Genomic DNA, 18,380 nt, shown 5'->3' on the forward strand with positions numbered 1-18,380 from the left:
TTGATCTCAGCCCTGCCCTCAGGATTGTGGCGATGTGGCCCTCATCTAGTCTTGGAACTATTCTATGCACAATAACTTTCTAGAAAAATCTCCCATCTCCATATATTCTTGCTAACTGTCTTTACTTTTTTTCCTTCCACAGAGGGGAAAAAATGGACAGAAGAGGTGCTAGGGGCTGTATCTCTCTTGTAATCCCCAGCAGAATGCTTTGCATACAGTAGGTGATCAACAAATACCTGCTACATGAGCAGAGCCTATTATTCCCTGGTGTAATTGTTCCCAACCAGCTAGACGAAATGCAGAGGGTAGAGGAGAAATGGGGTTCTAACACTGGCCTAAGGAAACAATGATTCTTGGGTTCCCAGACTTCTCTGAGATAAGAGACTGAGGAGGAACCCCCTTGGCTGTCGTGTGAGGCGGGGTGAGCGAATAAAGAGTCACAAACTTTCATGTAATTAAGCTGATATTTAGTTACAAGGGGCTCAGGGTCTTGTGGGAGGCAGAAGTCTGGTGACAGTAACTCTCCGTGGGCCTTTCTGAGCTGAGTAGTCTAAGATTGCAAAGATGGGACTGCCAGGAGATGGGGCTGATGGGTGGGAATGTCGTTCTGGCCCAGTCCGTCCTGCTGGGGGGTGATGGAAGCTATAGGCCCGCCATACCAGATGGCTTAGACCTCTTTCATTCTGTGAGGCAGAACTCCGACTCTGGCTGCCGAACGTTGGGTAACACATAGAGAGCCACTGCCGCGATGGCCAGGAACACCAAGGGCTTCCACATCCCAAACAGGTTCTGTAGGGACCAAAACAACCATGAGTGACCAGGACCCTTTCCTCGCTAGGCCAGGCCAGGACGTTCTTGATAGCTTGGCGCCCTGGCTGCAGGCAGACTGAGCTTTCTAGCCTCTGTGAGAGCTAGAGAGGGCCCTCGAGGAAACCCCCTGGATGAGCTACTCCTACCTCCTGGCTCCCCACTGAACGGGGAAGGCCACTGAGCCTGAACCCCAACAGATTCCATGCCCAGATCTGTCTCTGACGCACTTCCCTTCACTCACTCACTTCCTTTGTGCCCCAACCTCTTCTTTGGTTTTCCCCTCTGTCAAATGGGGAAGATAAAGTGAAGTAACTATGAAGGTTTGGAAAAGCAAGTCCAGATGTGAAAGATTCTCTCAGTTGTCATGGTGGTAGGGTTGAGGAGAGTAAGGCTGGAGAGAGAGATACCTTAAGAAACTGTGTCCTGGGGGGCAGCTGGGGGGCTCAGTGGATGGAGAGCCAGGCCTAGAGAGGGAAGGTCTTGGGTTCAAATGTGGCCTCAGACCCTTCCCAGCTGTGTGACCCTGGGCAAGTCCCTTCATCCCCATTGCCTAGCCCTTACCACTCTTCTGCCTTGGAACCAAATGTTAGTCATGATTCCAAGATGGAAGGTGAGGGTTTTTAATTAGCAACTTTTTAAAAAGAGGCTGTATCTTTCATTTGTGTCCTGGGGCACAAGAAAACCCAAAGCAATCAGTTGACAGAGAAGGAGGAATGCTTCGACTCCAGGGGACTGGGGTGAATTCCACTTGACACTCTGCTGGCTATATAACCACAGGCATGTCATGGCCTTTCTGAGCCTTAGTTATCCCATCTGTAAAATTGGAATAATAACACTAGGCTATTTACTTCATTGGCACTTTGTGAGAATCAAATGAGATAATACTCATAAATCATTCTGCAAACCTTACAAAGTATTAAAATAGGAATTTTTTTTTAAATTGGGCCTGTGATTTCCCCAGGACAGGGTGCTTCTGGAGAGAAATGTCCTTTCCCCGAACAGCCTGGCACCAGCTGTGCCACTTACCACCATTGAGCTGCCAGGCACAGAGAGGGTAAGTGATTCTTCTAGGATCCCACAGGCTGCGGGTATAAAAGGCAGGCAGCACTTGAACTCAGTTCTCCCTGACTCTAAGACCAGCTCTCTATGATGTCACTCTGCCCTTTCACTTTAACTCTTACTTTCTGTCCTAGCAACAACTCTAAGACAGAAAGGCAAGGGCTAGGTAATAGGGGTTAAGTGACTTGCTCAGGGTCACATAGCTGGGAAGTGTCTGAGGCCACATTTGAACCCAGGACCTCCTGTTTCCAAGCCTGATGCTCTATCCATCATGTCACCTTGCTGTTCCCATTCTGATCATTATTAATATCACCAGTCTCTTCAGGAATTAAAGCTGTGGATGCCTTCAGAGGCGCCTGACCAAAAATGTGCCTCCTAGAGCAAGGCCAAGGGATCCCTGGGCAGCCCACGTGCACACTAGCAGGGGCTGAGCGGAGCCCTTGGGTACCAAGGTGTGCATGAGTTGTGATCGACGAGGTTCCTGCAGTGGCCTCCCCAAAGGTGGCAGAAGGTGACCGATGGGGGGAACAGGACCCGGAGAACACCTTTTCCAAATCTTAGCCTACATTAGAAAGTGCTTTACAATGTACAAAGCACATACCTGACCTTGTGTGATCCCTAACACAACCCTCTGAAGTAGATACAGCAGATATTATCCCTCCCTCATAGATCATGAATGATGGGCAGTGAGTTGGCACAGTGGATGGAGTGCTGAACAAGTCACTTAACCTTGTTTGCCTCAGTTTTCTCATCTAAAAAATAAACTGGAGAAGGAAATGGCAAACCATTCCCTTATCCTTGCCAAGAAAACATCAAATGGGGTCAGGAAGAGTCAGATACAACTGAAATGACTGAACAACAACATGTATAGATGATGAAAACAAGTGGTTAATTGATTTACCCAAGGCTGCACAGTTACTAACTGGCCTACCAGGGATTAGAATCCCTGTTTTCAGTCAACTTGTCCCAACACTCTCTCCCTGTCCCCTCCCCTCTCTTGCCCTGGGATGCTTCCATCCAGCCTCAACCAGCCCCTCAGTCACAAATTCCTTCTCAAATTATAAGTCAGTGGGTCTGAGAGGCTGCCAAATAGTGTGAATGGATAGAGACTGGAAACCTTAGGTGCCCTCCTATTTAGGGCTTTAAAGGCCTGGATCAAGATCTAGAAGACCCAAAAGAAAGAGGAAGCTTTAGGGTAGGCTCAGCAAACTCTTGAGTTTTGAATGGAGCAAAGCAATGCCTTTGGCTGTCACTGGCAGGCCTAAAGCAAAGGCCACAGAAGAACAAAAGGGGGCAGGGGTGGGGGCAGGAGGAAAGGAAGAAAAGCAGAATAAGGATGGAAAAGAAAATGTTCACATATGGTGAAGTATGTTGCCAGTTGCTCTAGGTTCTGCTTGGGCCCTTGCTTAAGACCTTTAGAGAGATGAAAAAAATAAATAGGATGAGAGAGGCTTTTTTCTCTACTTCATAGGGGTGAAAGATGGGTTTAAGGTCTTCAGTGCGGCCAGTGAGATCTCAGCATCTATGAAGCTACTAGCCTCTCCTCTCCATTGTGGAGCCTGCTCAGAGTCTCTGTCACAGTGGCCACATCCAAGGGGGAGAAGCCCAGTGTCCATCTATTTACCCTGGATCCTTGAGAAAATTTATGTTGCCTCCCTAGGCAGTGGCAGTAGTGTGGAGGTCTGCTAAAGGGCTAACCACAGCCAGAGTCCAGGCCATTCTTCTAGACCCTGGCAGTCACTGCAGGACTAGATGGACAGCTCCACATTCAATGGTGGCAGGAAAAGATGGTTAATGAAGGCAGCCCCAGTACTAAGCTTCTGAAAATCCTTTCCCCTGAGGATCGCCAGCTTTCTAAGGAAGCACACATCCATCCTTCTTGGGGTTTAGAGAAGGAGGTTCCAAGATGAACAGAATCTTTACTGGCAGCTCAAGGAGCAGCCAGGACTAGAGCCCAGGTGTCAATGCTCAGTCCTTGGCACCACACAGAAGGAGGGGATGGCAGCGGAGTGGCCAGCAGAAGCAGAGAGGGAGGGAGAAGGAGGGAGCCATCAGGACCACCTGCCCCTCCCCTCTGGCCCCAGATGCTGAGGAAGCAGTAGAGTACCTGTGTTAGGATGAGGTCTCAGCCCACCAGCACCAGAGCAGAGCCGAGATGACCACCAGGCCTACGCGAGGCAGGGAGAAGAGGGGTGGGTCGGGGTCAGGGGGTGGCTGCAACATGTCAGGGGAGAATGGAAGCACAGGGGACATATGAAGGAGGATGAGAGGAAGGCAAAAGACACGCAAACAAATGAAGCCAACAGGTAGTGAAGATGGCAGAACAGAGGGGAGAGAGGAAGGAAAGAAATTAAGAGGTTAAAGAGCAGGTGAGCAGCGCTTCTGCTGTGGGTGGGGGCTGTGGCTCTCCCCACCTGTGGCTGGAAGCGGGTGCAAAGCTACAGGAGCTAGGTGGGAAACTCAGCCCCCACTAGGAACTGAGGCATTTCCTGGCTCAGGACATGTTCCTCCATCCTTGCAGGACCTTCCTTTGAGGTCAGAGAGCTGGGCTGGCTTTTGGCACCCAGCTCACCTAAGGGTCTCTCCCTGCCTTTCCCACTGCCACTGCCCTGCCCTCTTGGCTTGGAGAAACTTTGTGCTAGGGTCTCTGTGTTCTGGCAGGCTCTGATTCTTCCCTTCCCTATGTCTGGCTGCAGGGCTGTGGCTGAGGTGGGCCGGCTTAGAGGAATGGGGGCACTACATGCCTGAACCGCTCAGACTCCTAGGTGAAGTTCCATCAGCTGCACAGGAGAAGGGCAGTGAGTTATCCCTCTCTGGGGCACCAGCATTTTCCGGAAAGATTTATTGAAGAAAGTTTCCTCTTTTCCCAATTTTCCCTGCCCTACCCACCCACTTTAAAAATTGTTCTTGCTATGGGAGAAAGGAAACAGAGAGAGAGAAGGAGAAAGACAAGGAAAGGGGAAGACAGATTCCTGAAGTCTCTGAATTGAGCTAAAAATAATTCCTGTCTAGAAAGCCTGTGGTCACCCCAGAGGGACCATAGAGAAAAGTGGGCCGGGTCTAGGTCCTCTTCGGAGGCCAGATGAGCTCTGGGATAGCTCTGGCAAGACTTGGTTTAATCTAATATGTAACATTTGGGATATTTCTGCCATCTGAGAAGAGAGGACAGGAAGCTCTGCAGCCTGGGTACTTATTGGGTGACATGAGAATACAACATCTAAGGGGAACAATCATCCTGAAAAGCACCCACTGCTCAGGGGCCTTGAGCCTGTAACCCTGATGAATGAATATGCCTTAGAGAAGTCGGCCTCTAGGCCAGGCCTGTGGGCAGTGAGCCCCTTGCAGCCGACATCCCAGGAGTCTTCTCAAACACAGGAAGATGGGCCTCCACTGACCCAGTGTTTGGTTTCTCAGGATCAGTGGTAGCTCAGAGATAGCTCACAGGAAGGTCAGCATGGATCTGCCCTGTGCTGGGACAAGCCTCTTCTCTTTTTTGTGTGTGCTTTCCCACCCTCCTCTCAGGCTTCCGGAGCCCTGGGGGCCACATTCCCCAGTGCATAGTGCCCTCCTGGTGCCCCCCACCCAGGCTGCAGGTACCTTTTTGCTGTCAGAGATCTTGATGGGGGTGCCATCCTTGCACTCTGGCTTGGAGAGCTCTTCGTCTTGCCCGATGTCCTGCACATCGATCTGCTCCATTGAGTCAGCATCAAAAGAGCCCATCTGGTCCCATAGGTCATCTGGTCCCTCTTCCAGTTCATCCTGGACTGGTAAGCGCCTCTCCAAGGAATAGCAATCAATTATCGTCACCTCATCTTCCTCTGCCTCCGAATCCTCTGTCTCCGACTCCACCCCTAGTCCTGCTGCCCCCTTTGATCCTGCTGTCCCCTTTGATCCTGCTGTCCCCTTTGATCCTGCTGACCCCTTTGATCCTGCTGACCCCTTAGATCCTGCTGACCCCTTTCGTCCTGCTTCCACCTCTGGTCCTGCTGCTCCCTCGGGTCCTGCTGCTCCCTCGGGTCCTGCTTCCGCCTCGGGTCCTGCTGCTTCCTCTGGTTCTGCTGCCATCTCTGGTTCCCCCTTGGCCTCAGGCTCTTCCTCCTCCAGCATCTCCGGGAACATCAGCTCCTCGGCCTGCAGCATGTCCTCGCATGACTCGTCAGGCTCCTCCCTTTCCAGTTCAGTTGGACTGGCCCTGTAGTACAGAACCACCTCCAGCTCCGGACTCTGTGGAGAGGGAGGTGACACCGTGTTCCCCGAGGAGCCTCCTACACGTCCTCCCCGTATCCTCCCAAGAAAGCCATGCCATGCCTTCTAAGAGCACTGGGCCATACAGACACAGACGAAGCACTGCATGATGGCCTTCTTGGATGATACTCATTGGAAAGGGTCCAAAGCTTCTAAATAGCTCATTGGGATGAAGATGGCCTCACCACCCCTTTTCTCTCCTGACCTCGGAAACTTCCCTTTCATGCCTTCCCTCCCCAACCCCCGTCTCTCCCAACCCAACTCTAATTTTGGCCAACCCTCTCTCATCGGTTGGTTCAGTTATTTGAAAGAAATGATGCCCTCCGTTTCCTTGCCTCTTCCCTTCTCTAGATTTACTCCCTCCAGGGGAGAGATCCCAGGGTCCAGAATGCGGGGCTGGGACCTCTGAAACCAACCCTGTAGCTGGGTGGGACCTGGAGACCCCCCCGATGCAATCTACTGCCCATCTGCCCATGGTTGTCCCAGGAGACACAGGGGCTCTTCCCCTGACGTCTGGGAGCTTGTTTTTAAAAGGGATATTTTGATAGCTACGTAGCTATCAAAATATATATATATATACATATATATGTATATATATATAATTGATTAAACTTCTAATTCCATGCATTTTGTTTTATGAATTTAAAAGCAGGATTCTGAGAAGAGGTCCATGACAGCTCAGGGGAGAAGCGTGACCACGGCAGGTGCTTTGGGGCCCTCTGGGACTGTGGGACCTACCTGGGAGCAACCCCTCTGGGGAGGTGGGTCCTGCCACTCACCTGGCTGCAGATGCCCTTGCCGATGCCTGCCCTGCCCAGCACTTTGCCGCTGACGTTAACATCGCTTCTGCGCCATTCGCGACTGTCCTTGGGCCCGCAGGGCCTCTCGGCCTTGAGCTGACAAAGCTCCTCCTGGCAGCACTGCAGCTGGCATTCCAGTTGTTCCTGCACCGCTAGAAGCCGGCACTGCTCGTCTATGCTGCTCTGGTACTGTAGCTGCAGCTCCCGGAGCTTGGTCTGGAGCTCTTTGAACTGCAGGTTGGGGCACGGGGTGTTAGTGAGACCAAAGGGCCGGCCCTTACCGGGACACCCCTACGGAGAGTCCTGCCGGACTGCCCCGACGAGGGGGTCCCAAGGAAGGGCCCCGAGAGAGCAAACATTAGAGAGAACAGAAAAGAAGCCTCTGAATTGCCCTTAAAAGTGCTGCTGACTCAAGACATTCAGTGATTTAGACTTGTTGAGTCATTTTTAAAATGCTGCTTCTAATTACACAATAGTAGCTAGGGGCAGCTGGCAGGGCTGCAGCGCCGAGAGCCCCCTGCTTGGAGTCAGGAAGACTCATTTTCCCAAGTTCAGATCTAGCCCCTGATATTCAGTGGGTGACCCTAGACAAATCACTTAACCCCCATTGCCTAGCCTTACCGCTCTTCTACCTTAGAACCAACACACAGTATTGATTAAAAGGTGGAAGATAAGGTGTTTTTTTCTCTTTTTAACCCTTACCTTCTGTCTCAGAATTAATACTGTGTATTGGTTCTAAGGCAGAAGAGCGGTAAGGCTAGGCAATGGGGGTTAAGTGACTTGCCCAGGGTCACACAGCTAGGAAGTGTCTGTGGCCAAATTTGAACCCAGACCTCCTGTCTCCAGGCTTGGCTCTCAATCCACTGAGTGGCCTAGCTGCCCCCTGTTTTGTGTGTGTGTGTGTGTGTGTGTGTGTGTGTGTGTGTGTGTGTGTGTGTGTGTGTTNTTGTGTGTGTGTGTGTGTGTGTGTGTGTGTGTGTGTGTGTGTGTGTGTGTGTGTTGTTGTTGTTGTTGTTGTTTTTGTGAGAGAAGGGGAATGATGGATCCCTCGTTCTACCCTGCATCCCACCCTCTTTCTTCTACTTTGGTGTCCCCCAAGATCCCTTCCTCCACTGATTCCCTTTTGCAGGTATTGATGTCAATTGATTTGTACTCATTTGTGTGCAAAACTCTAAAAGGCGAGCAATGCTGACTAGCTGGCTGTTGGTGCCATCCTGGTCTTCCCGTCTCCCAGGAATTCCCATTCCAAGTGGTCTCCCCATTTCCCTCCCAGAAGAGGTCCTGCTCCGTCCCACAGCCGGTTACCTCAGGGTTGCTCTGGACTCCGACGAGCTGGCCTTCTTCCCCTTTCTTGCCGTCCTGCTGGTCCTTGATCTCCTCCTGGCAGAGCTCCAGGTCCTCCTGAAGGTGTCCCAGCTTCTTTAGGAGCTGCATCATGTCCAGCTGCAGCTGGCCTTGGTCGTCTTGGCACACGACGTACACGGACTTGACCTCCTGCAGCCTGTTCATCACGGAGGCCACGGTGTCCAGCACCTGCGGGAGGAGAGGGAGGCCGTGAGGCCTGGGCGGGCAGCCGGAGGCAGGGCCGGCATGCCGGGGGGGGGGGGCGGGCGTACCTCGAAGTTCTCGCTGCAGCTGCTCAGGTCATCGTCGTAGATGCTGCAGTTGGTGCTGCTGGTGCTGGTGCTGCTGTAGCTCCTTCGGTAGCTCTTGGTGCTCTCCATGCTCATCTTGGGGGTGAGCGAGTGGAGCACCCGCATCTCCTTCTGGCAGAGCTGCAGGTCGTTCTGCAGCTTCTTGTGCTCCTCCAGCAGCTTGCCTTGCTCTTCCTGCAGCTGCTCCTGCTCCAGGTTGGTGGCCTGGTACAGCACGTGCAGCTCCTGGATCTTGTTGTACAGCTCGCAGGACTGCAGAGAGGGGGCAGAAGGCCGTCACCTCAGGACGGGCGAGGGGGGGGCCTTCTAGAAATGTCCCTGCCAAGGTGGGGAGCCCTGGGCCGGCCTCTTCTCCCTGGCCGCTCTAGTAGCCCTTGCTGGCCCGCTTCCCTCCTTGGGCCTCTGGCCAGGCGCGGCCCTCAGCAGCCTTCACACCTCGGGACTCACCTCGGCCACGAGCAAGAAGCCTGCCAAAAGCCGGGGCTTCGGCGGCCACTGGCTCAGGCTCTGGCAGCATGGAAGGGGCCGCCCGGGTCTGGGCCTAGAAGCCTCCTGCTCACCTCCTTTCTGTCCTTGCTTCCCGAGCCGTCCCTCAGGACTCGGCACCTGGCGCCTGGCTCTCCGCTCTGACCGTCTGGGTTCTGCCCCATGAACCAGAGGGAGTGGCTCCTCGCTTACATTCCTGGTGGCTTCTACAGTGACCCGCCCAGCTGGGCAGCCTTGAAGCCTGTCAGACCCACCCTCTCTCTTTCTCTAGAAATGATCTGGGGCAGCAGGGTGGCTCAGTGGATGGAGAGTCAGACCCAGAGGTCCTAGGTTCAAACCTGGCCTCAGCCACTTCCCAGCTGTGTGACCCTGGGCAAGTCACTTGACCCCCATTGCCCACCCTTACCGCTCTTCCACCAAGGAGCCAATACACAGTGCTGATTCTAAGATGGAAGATGAGGGTTAAAATAAAAAAGCAAATAAATAAATAAGAATAGAGAGGGGAGGGGTGACAGCATTAACATCTCACCTCCAGCCCACCATCTTTCATGCTCCGGTCCAGGTGGCTCTCCGAAGAGGGGACCCCCTTCAGCGGCCCAAGGCGAGGCCCAGGAGCAGCGCAGAAATGGATGGTGGATTGGGGGCAGCCATGGGTGGCCGAGCCCTAGTGACCCCCCAGGCCAGAAGCAGCCCGGGCTGCAGTTACCTTGTCTCTCTTTACTCCGTTCGACAGTTTAACACAGGAAGGCGCCACAGTTATCTGGCAACCCTTTAAATGTCGAAACTCTTCTTGCACCTGGGCTTGCTCCTTTAACAGATGGTCCTGATTTTCTACCAGTTTTTTCTGTTCTTCCTGCCGGTTCTGATAGGTGATCTGTAGTTCTTCCAGCTGGTTCAACTTTTGCAAGAGCTCCTGACTCTGTGGGGCGAGATGGAAGGATGGTTCCCGAGGGCTGCCGTCCCCGCCTCCAGGGCCCCTCCGGCTGGCTCGCCCGCGGGAGGCCTGTCTGCCTGGGGACCTCGCTGGGTCTCCCTGCAGCGGCTGCGGATGCCGTCCGGTCCTCTAAAAGGCTCCCGGCCGCTCTCACTAAGCACGTGTGGGGGCAGGTAAGGCAGAGAGAAGCCCCTGGGGCCCCCCAGGTTACCTTTCTGAGGAGGGCAGGCTTGGGGACAGGGAAGGTGAGCTTGCGCAGCTCTTGCTGCAGCTGGCAGTGCTCCTCCTGCATCTTCCGCTGGTTCTTCAGGAGCTTCCTCTGCTCACACTGCAGGTGGGCCACCTCCTTCTGGCTGCAGTTGTACAAGTGGTGCAGCTCTTTCAGCCTGTGCACCAGGCCATCGAACTGCGGGAGAGGGGAGGGGGTGCTTAGCAGGCTCCCCACAAGGCCCTGCGCTCGCCACGGCCTCTCTCAGACAGCTGTTCTGTTTGAGCCTGACCTCAGCTCAGGATCCTGGGAGCATCCCTTCAACGATCAGAGCAGTTGGTCCTAAAACTCATACTGATAGCTAACACTTACATAGCGCTTTGTATATTTATAGCCTCTTTTTTAAACCCTCATCTGCCATCTTGAAATCAATACTGTGTATTGGCTCCAAGCAGAAGAGCAGGAAGGGCTAGGCAATGGGGTTAAATAACTTGCCCAGGATCACATGGCTAGGACGTGTCTGAGGCTGAATTTGAACTCAGGACCTCTTATTTCCAGGTCTGGCTCTCTATCCACTGAGCCACGTAGATATCCCCGTGCATAGGCTCTTGATAACAATCCTGTGCTGTAGGTACCATTATAATCCCAGCCTTACAGATAAGGAAGCTCAGGCAGATAAAAGTTCAGTAACTTGTCCAGGGTAGGTGTCTGAGGCTAATTTGAACTCAGGCCCTCCAGTGTGCCATCCACTCTACCACCTGGATGTTTCCTCTGGTGCAGCTGGGGAAGGAGAGGCAAACTTTTGCCTCCTTTAGGTCAGTTCTCTTTCTCTGTCCCTTCCCCCAAGGCGTGACTCCCTTCCCTCCGCCTGCCTTAGTTTTCTCATCTTTAAAAAAAAGGCTAATACAGCAGCCCTCTCCCAGGGTGGTTGTGTAAAGGGCTTCGCAAAACTTTAAGTAGTTCATAACTTAAATAGTGTGTTTTCTCCTGATGGCAGATGCCCAGATTGTCCATGTAATCTCTGCAGGTCACCCCTCCCTCCGATCCCGGCCTGGGCAGGCCCCGCTAGCTTCCTTGGGTCATTCTGGTTATTGCCCATCCCGGCCTCCTCCCACTGGCTCCCCCCTCCTCTGTAGTGGATTACCTTGGCTATCTGGTCCTCCTGGCACTGCCGCAGCTTCAGCTGGGTCTGGCACTGGGGCTGCAGCTTCTGCTGTGCCTTCCTCAGCGTCTCCACCTCTTGCTGGTAGGCCGCCAGAGCCTCCTGCAGCTGGTCCTGCACCTGGAGCTGCCGGGCTTGGTCCTCCTGACTGGCCTGGTTGATCACCTCCAGGTCCTGCACCCTGGCCTCCAGCTCCATGTTCTGTGATGTAGGAGGCAGTCCCTGAAGTCACCCTAGAAATAGCCTTGACCCTATTCTCACTCACATCTTTTCTCTGGTCCTGGGATCAAGAAGAGATTTCCATGGGACCACTAGGTGGCTCAATGGATTAGGTGCCAGGCCTAGAGACAGGAGGTTCTGGGTTCAAATCTGATCTCAGATACTTTCCAACTCTGTGACCCTAGGTAAGTCACTTAACTCCTAATGCCTAGCCCTTACCACTCTTCTGCCTTGGAATTAATACATAGGAAGGAAGGAAGGAAGGAAGGAAGGAAGGAAGGAAGGAATTTCCCTGACCTTTCCAGCCTCATCTTTTATTCTAGCAGCAGCTACCAAGAGGGGACCAATTCCCAGCATGCCCTATTGCAGAGTATGCAAGCTGGTAGGGGATTTTTCTAGAGGCTGCTGCTCCAATGCAAAGCCAACCGAAGAGTAGAGCCCCAGATCTCAGAGACTGCCCTCTTCCTCTTGCTACTTGTTCTGACCGGCTCTTACTCCCCCCACTGCTCACCTTCTCCTTACTGCCTCCCAAAGAGAAACCTCTCTTGCCACATGTCATACGCCTTTACCTTCTCCATAACCTCCTGGTTGGAGGCCTCCAGAACTTTGAGGCGTTCCACCTCCTGGCCATAAACCTCCAGGTCCTCCTGTAACTTCTCTTGTATACTCAAGAGTTGAGAGTTCTGATCCTGGCTTTCGAGGTAGTGAGATTGCAAGTCTTCAAGCTTGGCCTTCAGCTCCTATGGTGGAGAAGGGTTTTGGTACCTGAGGCAGCTCCTGCAGGAGAGTCTTACCTGTTTACCTCTCTGCCTAGTTCTCTCAGATGCTGACAAGCTGGAGGTCTCACCTTCCTTACCTGTCCTGCCCTTCAGGTAAGGGGCTTGGCATCTTCTCTGATGTGGATGCCTAGAAGAGGCTGTAGCCCTCCAGAGACTATGCAGCATGGGACCATGCAAAGGGGGGGGGGGTTATGGTCGGTTAGAAGAAGCCCTAAGTATGTGCTCCTGCCCTCCCTCTCTATGGCCACCCACCTTTCCTTCACCCAGAAGTTAAGTCAGAGACTGCCCACTCTTCTAATTCATCCTAATTCTTCTATTCTATTTGCTGCTTCCCCAAAAACCTTAGGCCGGAGATCCCAACCTGTTCCTTCAGCTCTCCATGCTTTTACCTTCTCATTCTTGTTGCTTTCTGCAAGAGCTCGCCTCACAGCCATGAGTTTACGTTGCTCTTCCTTGCTTTCAAGGAGTTCTTGCTTAAGTTGGTTCCGTTCCTGCACAAGACTTGCCTGCTCTTTCTGGCTCTCCTGGTACTTCTTCTGCAGCTCATTCAGTTTCTTCACCAGATCCTCAGTCTGCAGTGGGAAGGATGCAGGTGAGTACAGTTACCATGAGAGAGGACAGGGCCCTTCCTGCTTCTGCTTGGTTCCTTCTTAGATGCAGACCCCTTGAAGAACTCCCATTCTGTCTCAGCTTATTCTCTCTTCTGATGCAAGCTCCCAGAAGCAATTAGTTTCCAGAATGTAGTATAACATGGCTCCCTAGATTGGTCCCCACAAGCTATGCCTCTAGGTCAAAGGCTACCTGAGCATTACCACTTCTTCCCTCACCTCATAAAATGACTTCTGTGGAGGAGCTTCTTGCCCTTCCCTCTTCTCTTTCCCTGAGAGGGTGTTATCTTGTTTGTTTTCTTTAAACCCTTACCTTCTGTCTTAGAATCAACATTGTGTATTGGTTCCAAGGCAGAGGAGTGGTAAGGGCTAGGTTAAGTGACTTGTCCAGGGTCACATAGCTAGAGTGTCTGAGGTCAGATTTGATCCCAGGACCACCACCTGCAGGCCTGGCTCTCTCTCCACTGAGCCACCCCACTGCTCCATCACCTGTTTTTTGACAATGGCATCCTGGCAATTTTTAAGCCGTTGCAGCTCTTCCTGGAAGAACTTCAGATCCTTCTGCAGGCGCTTCTGTTCTCCCTCACTCGCATGATGCACCTTCTGTAACTCATGTAGTTCAGTGTACAGGACATTACACTGGAACAGAGAAGCAAGAGGGAGTCAGTGAGCACAGAAATAGGTTCTTAGAGAAGGCAGGGTGTCCCCTTCACTAGGAAAACCATTTGATCAGAGCGCCATGATGTGTACAAATCTGGGTAGATGGTGCAGCTAATCAATTAGATGGTAAGTGCCTTCCTAGCAGGGACCATGTGGTTTTTCATCTTTGTGTCCCCTAGCATCCAGAACACTGCCTTACACAGGGTGGGTACTTTAGAAAAAAAAAGTTAATTTGGACAGAATTGCCAAATTCCAATGAGATGTTTAGACCTGGGCCCCAAGAGAGGAAAAGCCCCTGTCTTTTCTGATGCCCACCTTGGACTCCATCTCCTGTATCTGTTCCTCAGCACACTGAAGCTGTTGCCGAAGAGTTTCTGATTCGTCATCTTCGTCATCAACACAGGACTGACTGAAGCTGGTATCCATAAACGTTTCCATTTCCGAAGTCTGAGATTCGGTCGTTGATGTATCCTTCGACTGTGCCTCCAACCATCTTTCTGCCACCTTCATTGTTCTGTAACCCACAACCCAAAGTCACATTGGGATTGTGTTATGCCTGGCATTACCATCCAAGATTGCTCAGGCTACACACCAAGGGACCCAATTGTGATGAAATTCTCACAACAACACGGCTAAGTGATTAGAGACTAGATTCCTACAAAGTTTCATCCACCACAATCTTCAAAGGCTGGCTTGGTTCTGGGGCAGATCTAAGAACGCTGGCCTAAGATAAGCTCAGGGGCTTAACTCAGGACTAGTTCATGCCCATATCTGGAAGCCCTTGGTCGACAGGTTAAGTCACTGCTGTAATACCTACAAAAATGGAGATTGAGCTACTTTGGGATACACCTACGAAAAAGATCAAATCTCAAATCCTGTAAATCAGTCACGGTGTCTGGGGTCCTCTGGACTTGGGATGATCTGGACTAGACTGGGCTAGACACTCAGGCATAGCTCCATATCTACATAAACAGCTCAATCTCAAGCTCTGATGGGCTACCCTGGAGCTGACCCATCCTCTAGAAGGAGGAAGGCATTCCCTTTGACTGCTCGATTCTAATACTAACTACCATCTTTTTCTAGAAACCCCTAGAAGGCAAGCCTAGGGTAGGTAAACAGAGGGTAACAGAAAGGCTAGGCTACCTGCTGGTTTCCATTTGGTCATCTTTGCGGTACCTCTGGGATTCCATCTCCTCCAGCTGTTCACACAGGCTGCTGTTGCTCATCTGCAGGGCTTGGTACTCCTCAGTCAAGAGGCTGCAGCGGTCCCGTAGCTGTTGCAATTCCTCTGTGGAGAGCAAACATAAGAAGAGACTAAATGCTTAGAAAAATGGTATTGATCGCCAGCTCCTGTTTTCCTCATCTAAAAATAACTGGTGGAAGCTCCCCAGCTTCCTAAGGCCCAAGATTGTGAGGAAGTTGAGGAGTCAGAGCTTGGAAGACAAAACCCAAGGAAAACATGTTGCTCTGGTTCCCTTGTCATCCTAGCATGGCTTCAGAAACCACTATACTGATTGGTTCTTGAGGTTCTAAAAGCTTCAAGAGGGCCAATTCAATGCTACCAAAGGCTTTCAAAGATTTCTTCTAACATTTTATGTTAGAGGGCAGCTGGGTGGTTCAGTGGTTAGAGCTATGGGCCTGGAGATGAAAGGTCCTGGGTCCAAAACAGACACTCTCTAGCTGTGGGACCTGGATTGCCTCTCCCTCACCACTTGCTCTCCTGCCTTGGAATCAGTATTCAGTACTTTTGGCCACTGATGTTCTTCAAAGCTCTCTGGGATAACAAAGAAGATTCCTTTTCCCTTCTCTTTGGGAAATTGTAGAGGTGACAGTCTGGACCAGGCCAGCTATCACCCTACCTGGAGCACGAGTGGCCCAGGGGATTCTCCTCTATGGTTGGTTCTTCATTTGTCGGCTTCCTAGAAAACCCTTCAATGTTAAAAAAAAAAAAAAAAAAGGTGGGGGGAGTGCCTCAAGTGAAATGAGACTCTCAGAAACCTCTGAAAGAAATTGCTAACATTTGATGAGCCCTCTGGAAACTCATAGAATCTTAAGGACGAATCAGTAGGGTGGCTTCTGAAGGCATGTTAGAGCATATCCAATATTATGCTTGTTTATTACTGCCTCAGTCACACAACTCTGCCTGTTGTGTTTCTAGATGAGTAAGAATTTTGTCAGAGAATAAGATCACTTGCAGTATTAGATGAGAACATTCTCTTTGTCTGTGTGCAGCGTAGGCGGCCTTGAGCTAACCTTATACTGCTGGAGCGTTCAGAGCACGGATGCTTCCTGACCCTTATCTCAGGCCAGAATTCCTGGGTACCAAAGTAATGCTCCAGTCTAACAGCTGGAAGGACTTTTCACAGCTGTGAGGGTTTGCATCCCTTGCTGTTACATCCCTGTGGCTCATATCTCTTTTAGCCCCCATGGCAAGCAGGATATAGCACTGTGCTTTCCTGAGGTCCAGGTAATAAATCTGTCCTCATAACAAAGGCATTGGCTTAGGCTGGAGGTCCCAGCAGAGAACTGGAGACAGCATTAGGGCTGAAACTTATTGAACTTTAGGGGGAAGAAAGTCCCTGAGTTTGGGACATTCCTGAATGTATTAGCACCAAGCTTTTCCCCCTCTCATCTAATTTAAGATGGACTTGAAGCTTCTCTTGACTTTGGTGAGTGCTCCTGAGGCCCAAGAGGTGAAGCATTAGACCAAAAGCCAGGATTAGATTGAGAGGTGGCCAGGCAAATGGCTACCGTCACTCCATCAGATTTCTCATCATGCCAAAGACCAGTCTCCTCTATACTCGCATCCCTGATGTCTGGCTGGCTGTACAGTAAGATTTCTCCTATATTCTTGAATTTGATTCTAGATTCTATCATGGAGCTCACATTGCAAACTCTAATGCAATTTTCTATTGCTATTCTATTTTTAAAAAAAATTTTTTTTAAACCCTTAATTTCTGTGTATTGGCTCCTAGGCAGAAGAGTAGTAAAGGTAGGGAATGAGAGTCAAGTGACTTGCCCAAGGTCACACAGCTGGGAAGTGTCTGAGGCCAGATTTGATCTATTGCTATTCTTTAGGGCAGATAAGTGGTGCAGAGGATAGAGCACCTGCTCTGGAGTCAGGAAGACCTGAGTTCAAATCTGGCCTCAGACACTTAGTAGCTGTATGACCCTGGGCATAGCTTTTGCCAGCAGCACCTACACAGAGGCTGTGGGTGAGAGTGTGTTCTCTCCCGCCAAAATCCAATCCGCCTTTCAAAAGCCTCTACCCTCTATTATCCATCCATCTCTCTCTATTTTTTATAACAGTCAGTCTTTGCCTCAGTTCCTCATCTATAAAATAAGGATGCACTGGAGAAGGAAATGGCAAACCATTTTAGTATCTTTGCTAAGAAAATCCCATGGACGAGATCCACGGGGTCCTGTACAATCAGACCTGACTGGGCAACAACGACAACTCTACATTTACTACCCAGAAGATCTTATTGATATTTCTTGAATGGAGAGGTCCTTGGATTGCCCCAGCAGCCACCATCAAGTGCACTTTTCCCAAAGTTAACTACCGTAGAAGCATAATACCTGGGATCCACACTCAGAGGTCCTAGACTCTCCCAGGGTCCCTCATTCCGGGGTCCTAGACTCTCCCAGGGTCCCTCATTCAGAAGTCCTAGACTATCCCAGGGCCCCTCATTCAGAAGTCCTAGACTATCCCAGGGCCCCTCATTCAGAGGGTCTAGACTCTCCCAGGGCCCCTCATTCAGAGGTCCTAGACTCTCCCAGGGCCCCTCATTCAGAGGTCCTAGACTATCCCAGGGCCCTTCATTCAGAGGTCCTAGATTCTCCCAGGGCCCCTCATTCAGAGGTCCTAGACTCTCCCAAGGTCCCTCATTCAGAGGTCCTAGACTCTCCTAGGGCCCCTCATTCAGAGGTCCTAGACTCTCCCAGGGCCCCTCATTCAGAGGGTCTAGACTCTCCCAGGGCCCCTCATTCAGAGGGTCTAGACTCTCCCAGGGCCCCTCATTTAGAGGTCCTAGACTCCCCTAGGGGCCGGGCGCCTTTTCTTAGAGGTGAGGTCTGCTCCTGTCCCCCTTAACCTTGCTCTGTTCCATGAGCATGTTGCCACCTCCCAGGCCCAGGTACCAAACAGTGGCCCCGTACCTTGCAGCATGCTGACGTCGGAGAAGACTGTGCTCCCAGAAGAAGACTGGTCAGTCTTCAGCTTGATCTCACTCCGCAGACTGCTGATTTCCATCTGGTACTCTTCGTGGATGCGTTCCATGCCGCTGAGCTCTGAGCGCATGCGGCACAGATCCTCTTGAAGGTTAGCTATGTCTCCCTCATGCTCCACTGCTGCATCCTCAGCCGCCTGCCGCAGAGTGTGAATCTCATCTTGGGCCATCTGCAACTCCTGCTCAATATCCTTCAGTTCCGTCTCCTTCTCTTGCTCCAATATGGAGATCTCCTCCCTGAGGGACCTCAGCTCACCTAGGTGAGACACAGACACACAGACAGAAAGTGGGCTGTCAGGGCACAGGCACACGAAACCCCTCTGGGCCCCCTGAGAAGAACTGACTTGCTTCCCTTCTGGGTACTGTAGAGACACCAGGCTCTGCCCTGCTAGAGAGGAACAACTATCCCTAGAGTAAAAGGAAGGTATTTGAACATCTACCAGCCAAGGAAAAGGGCCCGTTGGAGCCCAGGCATCAGTCAAGCCGTGGAGACTTAGATTGGGGTCGAGGATGACAAAATAGCACT

At 51.5% G+C, this 18,380-nt stretch overlaps 1 protein-coding gene across 1 annotated transcript; it reads right to left on the reverse strand.

Annotated features, from left to right (window-relative positions):
* Nucleotides 1–450: 450 nt before the first annotated feature.
* On the reverse strand, nucleotides 451–18,112 carry CCDC136 (coiled-coil domain containing 136). The gene is made up of 14 exons (XM_044677247.1): nucleotides 17,784–18,112; nucleotides 14,769–14,913; nucleotides 13,941–14,139; nucleotides 13,455–13,604; nucleotides 12,747–12,929; nucleotides 12,148–12,318; nucleotides 11,342–11,560; nucleotides 10,201–10,395; nucleotides 9,762–9,974; nucleotides 8,531–8,821; nucleotides 8,220–8,447; nucleotides 6,894–7,145; nucleotides 5,467–6,093; nucleotides 451–789 (listed from the first exon to the last, which is right to left on the reverse strand). The coding sequence occupies exons 1-14, from the start codon at nucleotides 18,022–18,024 to the stop codon at nucleotides 679–681; spliced, it is 3,225 nt and encodes a 1,074-aa protein (XP_044533182.1). The 5' UTR covers nucleotides 18,025–18,112; the 3' UTR covers nucleotides 451–678.
* Nucleotides 18,113–18,380: the final 268 nt, after the last annotated feature.

Source organism: Gracilinanus agilis, chromosome 5 (genome assembly GCF_016433145.1).
Source record: "Gracilinanus agilis isolate LMUSP501 chromosome 5, AgileGrace, whole genome shotgun sequence".
NCBI classification, from domain to species: Eukaryota; Metazoa; Chordata; class Mammalia; order Didelphimorphia; family Didelphidae; genus Gracilinanus; species Gracilinanus agilis.

What these genes read in the sequence shown, in the direction of transcription:
- CCDC136 (XM_044677247.1), bottom strand. Translation starts at nt 18,024, where the DNA reads ATGGCCCAAGATGAGATTCACACTCTGCGGCAGGCGGCTGAGGATGCA. An exon ending in ACGGAGTAAAGAGAGACAAG is followed by an intron (nt 8,822 to 9,761) that starts GTAACTGCAGCC and finishes CCCTCTCTGCAG; the next exon opens with TCCTGCGAGCTGTACAACAA. An exon ending in GAGTCCAGAGCAACCCTGAG is followed by an intron (nt 7,146 to 8,219) that starts GTAACCGGCTGT and finishes CCCAACCTGCAG; the next exon opens with TTCAAAGAGCTCCAGACCAA.